This window comes from Jatropha curcas, unplaced genomic scaffold (genome assembly GCF_041381405.1).
Source record: "Jatropha curcas cultivar XTBG-Jc1 unplaced genomic scaffold, XTBG_Jcur_1.0 HiC_scaffold_442_pilon, whole genome shotgun sequence".
NCBI lineage: Eukaryota > Viridiplantae > Streptophyta > Magnoliopsida > Malpighiales > Euphorbiaceae > Jatropha > Jatropha curcas.
In genome coordinates, this window is record NW_028322476.1 from 1 (window position 1) to 15,437 (window position 15,437).

The following is a 15,437-nucleotide window of genomic DNA, read 5'->3' on the forward strand; positions in this document are numbered from 1 at the left end:
ACATATACACAAGGATCTGCTCTGTCCTTTTGTTCCTTGATTCACCATGAAAGAATCAAACTTTTTATACCATTGTCGCGGCGCTTGTTTCAACCCGTACATCTCTTCGTCAAGCGACAACCATGTCCTCTTTTCCCTTGACCTTGAATCCTTCTGGTTGTTCCATATAGATTCTTCTTCTAGATCCCCATGCAAGATGCGGTCTTTACATCAAGCTGCTCTAACTCAAGATTCAAATTGGCTACAAGACCTGGCACAACTCGAATAGAACTCATTTTCACAACTGGTGAAAAAATCTCATCAAAGTCAATACCTTTCTTTTGAGTAAAGCCTTTAACGACCAATCGAGCTTTGTATCTCACTAGGTTGCCATCATCTTTCTTCAGTTTGTACACCCATTTGTTCTTGAGTGTTCTCTTCCCTTTTGGAAGTTTCACTAGCTCATATGTGTCATTCTTTTTCAAAGAATTCATCTCTTCTTGCATGGCCTTTGTCCAGCAATCTCTGTCTTTGCAAGATTGCATATCTTGGAAGCTCTCTAGCTCCCCCTCATCAGTAATCAAAATGTAATCAGAACTAGGGTACCTTGTAGATGGTTGGCATTCTCTGGTTGACCTTCTTAACTGAGGTTCAACTCCTTCTGGTGAAATGGGGTTCTCTGGCTTTCCCTGCTCAACACCCTCTACATCACTGTTATCATCTACAATTGTCTCTTGATCCCCTACGACTGGCTCTTCTTCTTCTCGTTCTAATTCTGGCATTCTCCTCCTATAGCATCATCTGTAGGAATGCTTCCTGGTGTAATATCGACAACACCATCACTTGTGGATTCTTCACAAGTTGCATCTGTCACGATCTCATTCTCGTGGAATACTACGTCTCGGCCCTTGACAACTTTCTTTTTCACTGGGTCCCACAACCTATAGCCAAACTCTTCGTCTCCATAACCAACAAAAGTGCAGGAACTGACTTGTCATCAAGCTTTGATCTCTGCTCTTTCAGAACATGCATAAATGCCTTGCAGCCAAATACCCTCAGGTGAGAGTATGAAATATTTCTACCTGTCCAGACTTTATCCGGGATATCAAAATCCAAAGGTGCTGAAGTTAGTCGGTTGATTAGGTAGACAGTAGTATTGACAGCTTCTCCCCAAAATGGCTTAGGTAAGTTGGCCATTTTGAGCATAGATCTGACTCTTTCAACAATGGTGCAATTCATCCGTTCAGCAACACTGTTGTGTTGAGGTGTACCAGGAACTGTCTTTTCATGCCTGATACCGTGCTGACTATAATAATCTCTAAACTCCTTAGATATATTCACCACCATTATCCGTGCGCAAACACTTCAATGCCACTCCAGTCTCCCTTTCCACCATCGCATGGAATTGCTGAAAGTGCTTGAATACTTGGTCTTTTGTGCGCAATAAATATCCATGTTTTTCGCGAGAAATCATCAATGAAGGTTAGAAAATACCTACTTCCTCCAAGTGATTCTATCTCCATAGGACCACATACGTCAGAGTGTACCAACTCCAACTTGTTGTCTCTCTGTCTAGAGCTTTTCTGAAATGAGACACGATGTTGCTTCTGATGGAGGTCCATCTAGCCTAGCCTTACAAGCTGTCCTAGACATGGGCCTTGGTCTTGATTCCATTAGTGAAGTTAATGAAGACAGTCCAAGTGAAGATGGGCTTGGTGGGAGTGACATGTTCAATCTGAAGCTACAGCTCCTTTTAGGGCCATTTGGGTTCCTTCAAACCATCATCTTTGAAGACAATAATCAAGGAGCACTTGGTTGATCATTGACTATGAATTCCAGCTCATTTGTGTTGTTTTCAAACTTAGTTAGGTGTTCTTTGAATTGTGCCTTTGAATGAGTTATTTCAAACTTAGTTAGGTGTCCTTTGAATAAGTTGTTTTCAACCTAGTTAGGTGTATCTTTGAATGTATTGTTTTCAACCTAGTTAGGTGTCCTTTGAAATTGTGTCTTTGAACAACACATTCAAAGGGAGTTTATGGCTATCTCTTGTTTCCCTATATAAAGGGACTTTGTGTATTTTGAAAGGGAGATTTGGAATAACAAGAAAGTGTTAATCACATTTGGGTTTTATTAGTTTCCAAAAACTATTGGGTTTTGTTTTTTCCAAAAACAATCATCTATCTTTTTTCATTTTAATCTTCACCATCAACTATCTTAGCCTTTCATCACATTTTGAATCAAGTTACTGTAGCACGGATGCTTCTGAGTTCCTGTAGCAAGTTACTGTAGCACTCGTGTTTCTCTATCAAAACCACAGTCCTTTCCACCACGCCATCAGTTGGTATCAGAGCCAACAATCTTACCTTCTTTCACTTTCATTTGTTTTCAAGTTATGCTTAATAACCAACAAGCATCTCTTAACAAAGACAAACAAGTCATGTTAGAAGATCAAGATCTAGCCTCAGCAATTGAGAAAATGAGGTTGGAAATGGAAGTTCTTAAGGCCAAGAATGAAGCCTTAGAAACACTCATCCAAAATACTCCCCCAAATACCCAAAGTCCTCATGAAGAGGAACTGACTAATGAAGATTTCAATGGAGAGGACCAACACCTTGTGTTGGGACGTGGAGGTTTTAGAGGGAGAGGGAGAGGATTGTTTCATGGAGGATTTGGCCAAGGGGCAAGGCGTTTGCCACCACCCATCCGTGTTGAAAGACAAGAAGAATCTTTCAACTATAAAATCGAATTACCTGAATTTCATGGTAAGATCGATGCTGATGCCTATCTTGAATGGATATACTCAATGGAGAGATCCTTTGAACTGAGGGAGGTGTCCGAAGACAAAAGAATGAAGCTTGCTGCTATGAAGTTGAAGGGATATGCTGCCCTTTGGTGGGATAATTTGCAAAAACGAAGGATGAGGGAAGGGAGGCCTCAAATTACTCAATGGGATAGGATGAAAGAAGAGATGGATGCGGTGTTCTTGCCACCCCATTATAGACAGAAAATGATTGAGAAAATGTTGAGCCTCAAACAAGATACTAAAACCGTGGAACAATACACCATGGAATTTGAGGAATTCTTATTGAAGTGTGAGGTCGAGGAGACCGAGGAGCTGATCATGGGGCGTTTTCTCCAAGGCTTGCGATTCGACATCCAAGACATGGTAAGCTTCTATCCTTATGAATCTCTTATTGAATTGAAGAGATTAGCACTAAGAAGTGAGACAAGTTTGAAGCATTCACACCAAAACAAAACCAATATCAGACCTTATAACTACAAACCCAGCTCTAGTAGCCCCAATGCTGCCCCTATCAAGACCACATACACACCTTCACCAAAACCCCCTCTTAAAAACACTTCCAACACACCAAGAAATACCCAATCTGTCCCACCATCCAAAAGTACCTCTAAGAATGCTTTGAAATGTTTCAAATGCCAAGGGTATGGACACTTCCAATCTGAATGTCCTTCAAGGAAAGTAATGACCCTTAGAGAGATAGAGGAGATTGAGGAAGAAATATACCATGCTGATTCTGTTGCAGTAAATAGTGAATTGAATGTTGATGAGGGAGATATGCTAGTTTGTGATGCAATGGAAGATGGGGAGTGTTTAGTGATGATGCGTATTTTGAATATTGAAAAGAATGAGGAGGATTGGAGGAGGAAATCCTTATTTCACACTAGATGTTTGACAAAAAATAAATTGTGTGAAGTTATTATTGATAGTGGTGCATGTGAGAATGTTGTATCCAATGAAATGGTTGCGAAGTTGGGACTGAAAACTGAGCCAATTGACAACCCTTATAGGTTGGCTTGGCTGAATTCTGAGCATGAAATTAAAGTCACTAAGAAGTGTCTAGTTCCTTTTGCAATTGGGCAATACGTGGATGAGGTGAGCTGCCATGTTATCCCAATGACAGCTTGTCACTTGCTTCTTGGGAGACCTTGGTTGTATGATAAGGATGTGCAACACCAAGGAAAGGCCAATACTTACACCTTTTTCCATGAGGGTAACACCATCTTGCTCACACCGTTACTACCCGAGAAGCGAAAGAAGAAAGAGAAGTTGGAATGGTTGGATTGTTATCCAATGATGAGAAGAGTGAGATCATGGAAGGGCTGCCTAGCTATGTTCCAATTGATGTGGAGGATGAGCCTAAACAGAATCATGTGATTCCAAAAGAGGTACAATTTCTTATTAGAGAGTTTGAGAGAGTTTTCCCGAACACTTTACCTATCGGTTTGCCCCCTCTAAGATCAATACAACATGAGATCAGTTTTGTTCCGGGAGCTCAAATTCCTCATAAGCACTCCTATAGAATGAGTCCTAAAGAGAGTGATGAATTACAAAAGCAAGTTGATGAATTGTTAAAGAGAGGCTTTATAAGGGAGAGTGTTTCTCCTTGTGTTGTGCCAGCCTTTGTTGTTCCTAAAAAGAATGGCAAGTGGAGAATGGTGATAGATTCAAGGGCTGTTAACAAGATAACGATCAAGTACAGGTTTCCTATTCCAAGGCTTGATGATATGCTTGATCGATTGCATGGAGCTTCAATTTTCTCAAGGATTGATCTTGCAAATGGATTCTACCAAATTCGTGTTAGAGAAGGTGATGAGTGGAAGACAGCCTTCAAGACCAATGAGGGGCTGTATGAATGGTTGGTCATGCCTATGGGACTCTCTAATTCACCTTCCACCTTTATGCGACTCATGAATGAGGTACTCAAACCTTTTCTTAACAAATTTGTGGTGATATACTTTGATGATATTCTGATCTTTAGTACTAGTTTACATGAGCATTATATGCATTTGAGACTTGTTTTTGAGGTTTTGGACCGTGAATCATTGTATGCTAATGTAGAGAAGTGTCATTTTTGTGATAGCACCATTGTTTTTTAGGGTATGTTGTATCTAAAGATGGTATAAGTATGGATTCTGAAAAGGTCAAGGCCATTGTTGATTGGCCTATTCCAAACAATCTGTTTCAAGTAAGGAGTTTTCATGGGTTTTGTTCTTTTTATAGGAGATTCATTAAAGGTTTTAGTACTATAACAAGTCCTATAACAGACTGCATGAAAAAAGGGGTGTTTAAATGGACACCTCAAGCCACCCTTGCTTTTAACACTTTAAAGAATGCAATGACAAAAGCTCCTGTTTTGGCCTTGCCTAATTTCAACTTACCTTTTGAATTGGAGTGTGATGCTAGTGGGGTTGGGATAGGGGCTGTTTTGAGTCAAGAAGGCAAACCTATTGCATTTTTTAGTGAAAAATTGAATGAGTGTAGGAGAAAATATTCTGCCTATGATCTTGAGTTCTATGCCTTGATTCGTGCTCTAAGACATTGGAGTGCATATTTGTTGGCTAACTCTTTCATCTTATTTACTGACCATCAAGCCCTCAAATACATACAAAGTCAAGCTAAGTTAAGCAAGAGACATGCATCTTGGGTTGAATACATGCAATCCTTTGATTTTGTAGTGAAGTATAGGGATGGTCCAAGTAATAGAGTGGCTGATGCATTGTCTAGGAGATATGAGGTTCTTAGTACCATGCATGCTCATGTAATAGGATTTGAGAATATTAAGACCTTGTATGAGAGTGATGGGGATTTCGGTCAAATTTGGGAGAGAGTTAGGAAAGATGGTGCATTTAGGGACTTCACTATTCATGATGGTTATCTTTTCAAGCTTGATGCTGTTTGTGTTCCTCAAAGCTCTTTAAGGGAAGCAATTCTTAAGGAAGTCCATGGTGGAGGCCTAGCCGGTCACTTTGGAAGAGACAAAACCTATGAATTGGCAAGCAAAAATTTCTATTGGCCAAAGATGTGGAAAGAGATTTCAAGACTTGTTGAGGGTTGTAATACTTGTAAGCAATCCAAGATGACCTTACAAGCTCACGGACCATACATGCCTTTGCCGATTCCAAGCTCACCATGGGAAGATGTAAGTATTGATTTCATTGTTGGCTTGCCGAGAACAAGACGAAATAATGATTCCATTATGGTTGTAGTAGATAGATTCTCAAAAATGGCTCATTTTATTGCTTGTAACAAAACTAATGATGCATCTCATATTCTGAATTTGTACTTTGAAAATGTTGTAAAACTCCATGGAATTCCTAGGAGCATAGTAAGTGATAGGGATGTAAAGTTTTTGAGTCATTTTTGGAGGCATTTGTGGGCAAGGTTAGGAACTACCTTGAAGTTCAGTACGGCTTTTCATCCTCAAACAGATGGACAAACAGAAGTGGTCAATCGAAGCTTAGGCAACATTTTGCGAAGTTTGCTAAAGGGGAAAGTAAAGAATTGGGATTCTTTGTTGGCTCATGCTGAATTTGCTTACAACAGTTCGAAGAGTAAGACCACTAATTTTACTCCTTTTGAATTAGTTTATGGAGCTAATCCACTTGTTCCTCTTGATTTGAGCAACGCACACTCTAGTATCCCTCTAACTTAAAGGCCGAGGACAGAGCTACTGCAATTGTCAAACTCCATGCTAGAGCAAAAGCACATATTGAGAAGAAGAACGAAGCCTACAAGATGCAAGCCAAGCTAAAACCTGTTGTGGAATTTAAAGAAGGTGACTTAGTGTGGGTTCACTTAAGGAAGGAACGATTCCCTTCTAAAAGAAAGAATAAACTTATGCCCAAAGCCGAGGGTCCTTACAAGATCATCAAGAAGGTAAACCAGAATGCTTACAAGGTAGAGCTGCCTCCGTCTTACAAGATTTCCAACACCTTCAATGTAAGTGACTTAGCCAAATAAGGAAGACACCATGTCAACTTCTGACCAAGTTGAAACTTTTCAAGAAGGGGAGAATGATGGAGGTCCATCTAGCCTAGCCTTACAAGCTGTCCTAGACATGGGCCTTGGTCTTGATTCCATTAGTGAAGTTAATGAAGACAGTCCAAGTGAAGATGGGCTTGGTGGGAGTGACATGTTCAATCTGAAGCTACAGCTCCTTTTAGGGCCATTTGGGTTCCTTCAAACCATCATCTTTGAAGACAATAATCAAGGAGCACTTGGTTGATCATTGACTATGAATTCCAGCTCATTTGTGTTGTTTTCAAACTTAGTTAGGTGTTCTTTGAATTGTGCCTTTGAATGAGTTATTTCAAACTTAGTTAGGTGTCCTTTGAATAAGTTGTTTTCAACCTAGTTAGGTGTATCTTTGAATGTATTGTTTTCAACCTAGTTAGGTGTCCTTTGAAATTGTGTCTTTGAACAACACATTCAAAGGGAGTTTATGGCTATCTCTTGTTTCCCTATATAAAGGGACTTTGTGTATTTTGAAAGGGAGATTTGGAATAACAAGAAAGTGTTAATCACATTTGGGTTTTATTAGTTTCCAAAAACTATTGGGTTTTGTTTTTTCCAAAAACAATCATCTATCTTTTTTCATTTTAATCTTCACCATCAACTATCTTAGCCTTTCATCACATTTTGAATCAAGTTACTGTAGCACGGATGCTTCTGAGTTCCTGTAGCAAGTTACTGTAGCACTCGTGTTTCTCTATCAAAACCACAGTCCTTTCCACCACGCCATCAGCTTCCCAAATAAATAATGATCACAAGGGTTTATTTTACCTTTGGCTAATGGTATGAGGAACTTCTTAGCCAACATATTCAGCCCTTTCTCACTAACGTGAGCCAGCCGCCTATGCCACAAATTTGGTGAAGCATCATCTGTAACTGTATTCAGTTGACCCGCACATATTATTACATGCGTCTTATACAGCGAGCAACATATTTTTCCTCTCGCCACCACCAAAGACCTTTTGGTGAGTTTCCAATTACTGTCACCTGTATGATTGTGATAGCCTTCCTTGTCCAGTACACTCATAGACAACAGGTTCAACCGAAGATCAAGAATATGTCTCACATTTTTAAGTGTTAATGTGCACCCGACACTTGTCTTTATGCAGATATCATAGATTCCCACCACTTGCGAGACACTATTATTTCCCATTTTAATAGTGCCAAAATCTCCTGCTTTATAAGTGGAAAAGTATTCCCTTTTTGGAACACCGTGGTATGAAGCACCGGAGTCTACTATCCACTCGGTATTTGCATCTCCAACATGACAGCAATCTGCATCATGAGTGACTAAAGTCACCTTACCATCTTCTCCTGAGACTGTAGCAGATGTATTTTTGTCATTCTCTTGTCTTCGGTTTGTGTTATCCTGTTTGAGTAAACGACAATATCTTTTGAGATGACCCTCCTTACCGCAATGGTAACACTTTCTCATCTCTCTGGACTTGGATCTACCACCTGACTTTTCATGCCTTGGACCTCTACTCTTGCTCCGGCCCCTATTCTCTGTGACAAGGGCTTGTGAACGGGTACTGACAACATCTCTTCTTCGTAGTTCTTCATTGAGTAGTCTATTCTTTACCATAGATATTGTTACCACACCATTTGGAGCTGAGTTACTCAATGATACCACAAGAGTATCCCAATTATCCAGTAGAGATTCCAACAGTAGGCATGCTTGCATCTCGTTATCTAAGGACATACCGCTAACTGCTAACTCAGTTACGAGTCCTTCAAAATCGTTCAAGTGTTGTGTAATTGATCGTCCCTCTGACAGCTTCAAGTTCATGACTTTACGAATCATGAAGACTTTTCCTTGAGCATTCGTAGCCTCGTACATATTCTCTAATTTCTTCCAGAGAACTTGGGGATCTTTTTCATTTCTCACATGGTTGTATAGGCTAGCATCTATCCATTGGCGTATTGTACCCAATGTCTGCTTTTTTAATTTGTCCCACTGCCTTTGTTTCATTTCTTCTGGCTTTGCACTGTCACCTTCAATTGGATCGTATAGATCTTTGCAATTGAGGAAGTCCTCCATTCTGGATTTCCACATTGAATAATTCGAATCAATCAATTTGATCATTGCCCCATCGTTAGCCATGTCGAATTCTGAATCTGACAAAAATTTTACTGTTCAGAATTCGACATGGCTAACGATGGGGCAATGATCAAATTGACGGATTCGAATTATTCAATGTGGAAATCCAGAATGGAGGACTTCCTCAATTGCAAAGATCTGTACGATCCAATTGAAGATGACAATGCAAAGCCAGAAGAAATGAACAAAAGCAGTGGGACAAATTGAAAAAGCAGACATTGGGTACAATACGCCAATGGATAATCTTCTTTGACAAAGTATAAAGACGTGAATGAGTTATACACGACTCATTCACAGAACTGCCTATAAAAGGAGGCAGACGAAGTGCATTTAAATGTACAAAAGCAAAAGATTAGAAATACACAATTAAGTGTAAAGAATTTTGGGAAAGGATTCCTAAAATTGGGAAAGAGAGAAAATAGTGAGGATTATAATTTGTGGTGTTTTTGAGAAACACTTAGAGTACCACTATTTTTGTAATCTCTTTTGTACCTACTATTTTTTAGTAGAAGAATTATTCGGAGGTTTTGTCCCGTTGACGTAGCCCATAACAGTTGAAGGGTGAACCACGTAAATCTCGGTGTCTTTATTTTCATCTGGCATTTACGGTAATTATTTAATTTTTATCGTGGTTATTATTTCTGGTGAATTCGATGGTTAATATCCAATACGTAATTATTGAAGCATTTTTCCGTAGATCCCACTCCGGAATCAGTTATAATCCCAACAAGTACTAGTCTTGTTGTATGGGATTCTATTCCCTCTTGCTTGCGTTCATTTTATCAAACTTAATGCAGTATTCTTTTTGATTCACCAAAAAAAAAAAAAAAAAAAAAAAAAGAGTTAATTATGTTAAATAGGTTAAATTATTTTCATATCAAATTTCTATACCCTCAATCAGTAATTGAAATTATGCCAAGACGAGTCCTAAGTTCATGTTCTGCAAACGAATAATCATAAAAAAATAATAATAAAGTTCGGAGATTGCTTCAAACAAAGCTTATCAGAGTTATTTAAAAGGGTTAGAAATTTCTAAAAATTTGTTTGGCTCTCAAATTTCTAAAAGAGTTGAGCAATAAGTATTATCAGTATATCACAACAAATTGTGCTTGATGTAGTTGGGAAAAAAAAAATTGACGAAGTGAAACTACCTTTTGAGTGTGCGACCTCCAACTCAAATAAATACCCAAGGCCTTGGATTTTCAATATCAGTCTTTGAATTTATAGGCAAGACAGAGAAGTGGGGGCTGGTGTTATTAAGATGAGTCCAGCTTGCCAGATGAAATCCAATTCGAAGTCTCTCACACCAACTCAGAATCTCCTGCACAAAATTTGACATGAATTTAATTTTTATCATAAACACTGATATCCTCCTATGATGCACGGAAATTTCAAGTCATGGACGTTTCTGTGTTTCAGAAACTTTTTTGCATGTCTGTTTCCCATCTAAAATTTGTTTTTCCGTGTAAAATTATATTTTAAATGTTGTTTCCCCATATCGTTTCCAGGTTTCCACATTTCCTCGTTTCCATTTCTGTGCAACATATTATCCTCTTTAAAAATGATAAATACAAAATAAGTCTGTCATTAATTTAGACATGGAATAAAATAGCTACATGAAAACAATATGCAAAATGATAGAAATAGGAAAACCTGAGCTAGTTTGCAAATGAGATACTTATTTAGATGAACCTAAGTTTCTGATGTGTTCAATAATAACACACTGCAATAATCATATGCTCCTGTACTTATTATTTAGTGCCACGTTTTATTCCTTCAAAAATGTAACAGGCACTAAGGCAAACAGTTACACCTAGTCCATGTAGATGCCATCATAGCCAACAAACATAATCGACAAATTTTCTTGCCCTTTCAACTTAGCTGCTATACATTTTCGTAATTGTTATTATGCCAAAAATGGTACAAGAAAGCACAATGATTTCTCATATTGAAAGACAATCCATTTGCCAATAATTGCTATCCGGAAATAAGTCAATCGGCAAAACACAAGTACCTTTATTAGAATGTTCTCTAAGCTGAGCAAGGGCTACCGCAATCTTCGCACCATGAAGAGCATTATTTTTCACGAGTGCAATGTCTAACAGTTAGTTAAAAAAAAATTAAATTTCTAAATCAATTACACAATGAATAGTACCGTTATAAACCTTATCAAAAATAATTTCATTTGCAAAATAAACAAATTGTTTTAATTATCACATTTAAAACTCATCTTTATTTCCCGTGGACACAAAATAAAAGGACCATGTGATGGAGAGTAGAAAGCCACAAAGATCCAAATTCAAAGACTCAAAGCTAAGAATTATGGTTCAGATTTAGAGAGCACTTGGTTCAGCCGATTTATATCTAAGTAAGTTATAGGTGTTTTGTAAAGATTTTAATGAGGTGCTAATTTCATCAATTACATTTTAGAGTTTTTTCATATTAACTGATAGCTGATTTGTATTTATAATTACATTTTAGACTTTTTTATTAATCTCATAAAAATAATTCTTAATAAAATTATATTTTTAAATTAATATTTTTCATGATAATTTACTTATAGCTCTTTAAAATAATAATTTCCTATTAAATAATATTTTAAAAAATTTAATTCATATATGTACACACACACATTATACATCATAATATATGCAAATAATTATAACCTTAATGGTCATATTATTATTTTAACAGCAACCGCTATCAAAATTTTACCAAAAATCAATATTCATCAGCTGACTGCTATCAGCCACCAGCTATCAGCTAATATGAACAACTAAACCAAACAGGCCGTTAATATAAGCTTTATAGGATTTAATATGAACTACTTCATAGATATTCAGAGTTTAGTTTAAGTGTATATTTTCATAAATAAGTTGATGGTCAAGTAATTTAAGAATCAAGGGTAATTTTGTAATTTCCAGCTCTATTGGGAAATATGGCCTTCTATTCAAGAGTCTTTCTTTATATTTATTTTAAGTCTTAATTTTGAATCCTGTTGGTTTGGGATAACTATTATTCCTTTTTATTTGTTTTCAAGTCCATATCCTTATAGGATTAGACTTTAGGTCATTTTCTTAAAGGCTTAATGGAATAGAATAGAATAAAATAAGGAATATGATAAAGAATAGAATGGGAATAGGAATTCCAATTCCTATGTTCGGTAGGCAACATGGAATATAATTTTTCAAACCGTTTCTTTGTTTGGTTATATATATATTTTAAGGAGGTATGAGAAATTACTAAAAAGGCCAAAATAAGGACATATTTGAAATTTAAAAAAAAAAAAAAAGAAAAAAGAAGACTATTCCTTTTCCTGTTATTTTTCCATTTTTATTCCTATTCCCCAACCTCACTTATGCCAGTGAACAATATAATACAATGCGGAATTGGGCATTGTATTCTCCGTTCCATTCAATGTAATGAAAGTGGCCTAGAGTTGTTATAAAATGCTTTTCAAAGGATTAGTACTAACTGAAGTCTATGAAATATCTGGGGCAGTGAATAGGCTGTGTTATTCGGTAAACAAAAAAAAATCAGCTTTATATGCTATTTCGAGTTGTGTGATGAAATTCAACTCAACACGTGATGCCTATGGATAAATTGGGTGTGATCCAAGAACACTTTAAGTGTGAAGCCTAAAATTACCCCTTTATTCTACCACTCATTACTGCTCACAGCCCCTCAATTCCTCCATAAACAGTCCCATAACCCTACTTTTGTGTTCTCTTTGCTTCTTTAACCTATTTCCATACATTCCCTAATTGTTTCTCCTACATACATGGGCACTCTAGCCCTTTACTAAACCCCAAAATGACCTGTTTTAACCATCCTCACTAAGCCATCTGATGTCCCCATGAAACTGAATTTCAAAAGAAAGATATTGAGTTAAGAATAAAAGAAAGGATACTTGCAGCCAGTGAGGCACCTCCAGTAATTTCATTCACTCTAGCAAGCAAGAAAGGGGTTTCAGCATTGCCAGTTATCTTCTTTTCCCTGAAGATCCAGTCCAATTTTATGCAAATTAAAGCCAAATTTATTACAAAGACAATATTATTAGACAATGAACATAGCACGTAGATATTTAATGAGCCAAAGACACTTTCAACCTGGCTTCAGTGATGGCAATTTGTATGGCAGACTCAATCAAGTTTCCAGAAGCTGAGTGTTCTTTTGGGATGGGAACAGCAATCAGAATTCCAGTCCCTAGCTTAAGTTTCGTATTAACATCTGCAGTTAAACAAAACAAAAAAAAAATAAAATTAATTTGATTCTGACTAGGGAAATTTGGCCACATGAACTTTGACACTAATCAATTGAGTTCTCTTAATTTGAATTGATTAAACCACCAAGCTCTCATATTTAGTCAATTGAGTCCCTGGCCAGGTGACGCTAGGCAAAACCATTAGTAGTATTGGAGTAGAGGTTTCTTATCAGGGGGAGAAAAAGATGGGACCCACTTGTAGCTGTCAGCTTAAAGACGACACAGATGTTATTATTAAGAAATTAATAGCAGAAATTTTACACTTTTATCATTCCCATGTATGCTTATCTCAGCCATGAAAACATGATTGTTTAAAGAAGACCTAACATCCACCACTATCATGTGCTGTCACGTATCTGGCTGGGTACTCGACTGACTAAAAATAAGAATTAAAGAGTTTAATTGATCCAAACTAAAGTAAAAGAACTCAATTGACCAAAATGCCAAAATTTAGCAAAATGGGATCCACCCCCACCCCAAAACTAGAAAGGGAGGAGATAAAGGTTAAATAAACAGACTTCTTCACTAACCTATCAGCCGAGCACAGTCCTCTGGAGTGTCCACCCGACAAGGAGCCTAGATTAGAGCCACAAATCAAACAGCAAATTTATTGGAAGAAATTGAATTTTAAACAAATAATTTTACATATAAATACTCGCACAAATTAATAGATGTGAATGGCTTTACACTTCTTTTGCATGCAGCACAAGTTTTTAAGATTTAATTTTCATGCTTGGATTCCTTTAGTAAATAATAACTATAATATAACTTCCATTATCCCTGAGATAACTATAATATAACTTCCATTATCCCTGAGACTATGTCAACATACTTCTTTACAGGAAAAGTCCAAGTCCTAACTGTAACTAAAGTCCATCTTCAGAGAGAAAAAGCTTTGATTATTGGTACCTTACAGCCACTTGTTTCCGTGAAAAAAGCAGGGAACTCGTCGGTCTTATAAGCAGCAACACAAACACCTTGAGTTTCCTGTGATGAAACAGGTATGAGATTTATCATCAAAGGCTGAATAGCTGACAACAATATTTAGAGACATAAATGTTATATGTACCAAATATTCAAGGGTCCTGGGAATATCTAATATAGATTTTACTCCAGCAGAGATAACAGCAACTGGAGTCCTGCCAAGCTCAGTAAGATCAGATGATATATCCATTGCTGCCAATGCATGGAAAAAAAGTCCAATTTCAACAATCAGCAAATGTTGAATAATAATTATGTTTCTATAATTCAATGTTAATTTCAAAAGAAAACAATTCAAAAGATAATCAGTAGGTTACTAATACATTTGTCTCTAATATCATACTGAAAATAATTGCAGCCTCATACCTTTATTATGTTATGTAATGAACAACTTGCTGCTTTTTATCAGTGATAATATTATATATACCAAAACTGGGTCCTATGTTACTGTTCTAGGAATAATATTTTGACCGTTTTCCCCTTGAAACTAAATTATTTTTACTTCTAGCACAACAATACTCTCTCCATTTCTCCATCATCTAGGCAACCCATATATTTTTCATCCATCAGCAAACCAAACCTTTCTTTTTAACTGATCATCAATAGTTCATTCATGTATTTTTCATCTTCTTTATCGCCCTAATAAATTATGCCTTTTCCTACTAGTTACTACCTTGCTAAACCGACAATTCATCAGCATCCAACCACCTATTCTATCATGGATAAAAACATTTAAACACCATAAATTTTATCAATTCTCAACAATTTGCACCTCAGGAAAAACACGGAAAATTTACTATTGGTTCAATATTCAAGGGTGGACAAGCTTGCATGTTACAAGCCAAGACACCTTTTTCATCAGCTTTATATCTTGCAATAAAAAATCACAAAAAAAACAAATGAACTTATATTAAGTTTGAAAATAGATAACAAGAATTTAATAATTCAAATAAGATTAAGATAGAATTTAAATGAAATCTCAATTCAAAATCAATATTAATTAAATTAAAATAAAAATAAAAATAAAAATAAGCTGAACAAGCTCTTAAAATATAAATTACATATAGATAAAAATAGCTGAGATAACTTATTAGAATCAAAGATTTTTTAGGTAGATCGAAAAATTAAAAAAAAAAAAAAGTAGATGCCAAGGTTTCAACTTCTATTTTCATTATTAATTTACAACGGACTTATATTCTTGAAAATATAAGAACTTCTATATTTGACAACTAACTTTTTTTTTTTTTTTTTTGAAAAAAAAAATGTTCTTATATTTTAAAAGTTTTTCATTCTTTTAT

At 36.4% G+C, this 15,437-nt stretch overlaps 2 protein-coding genes across 2 annotated transcripts; one reads left to right on the forward strand and one right to left on the reverse strand.

Annotated features, from left to right (window-relative positions):
- Positions 1–2,416: 2,416 nt before the first annotated feature.
- Positions 2,417–4,878, forward strand: LOC149491840 (uncharacterized). The gene is made up of 3 exons (XM_089717007.1): positions 2,417–3,605; positions 3,696–3,874; positions 4,084–4,878. The coding sequence occupies exons 1-3, from the start codon at positions 2,417–2,419 to the stop codon at positions 4,876–4,878; spliced, it is 2,163 nt and encodes a 720-aa protein (XP_089573133.1).
- A 5,098-nt stretch (positions 4,879–9,976) lies between these two features.
- LOC149491841 (pseudouridine-5'-phosphate glycosidase-like) lies at positions 9,977–14,334 on the reverse strand (the record flags this gene model as incomplete). The annotated part of the gene is given in 7 exon segments (XM_089717006.1): positions 9,977–10,215; positions 10,909–10,992; positions 12,805–12,890; positions 13,004–13,124; positions 13,689–13,734; positions 14,068–14,145; positions 14,228–14,334. Coding segments are annotated over 7 exon segments (542 nt in total), but the record flags the coding sequence as incomplete, so codon positions are not given.
- Positions 14,335–15,437: the final 1,103 nt, after the last annotated feature.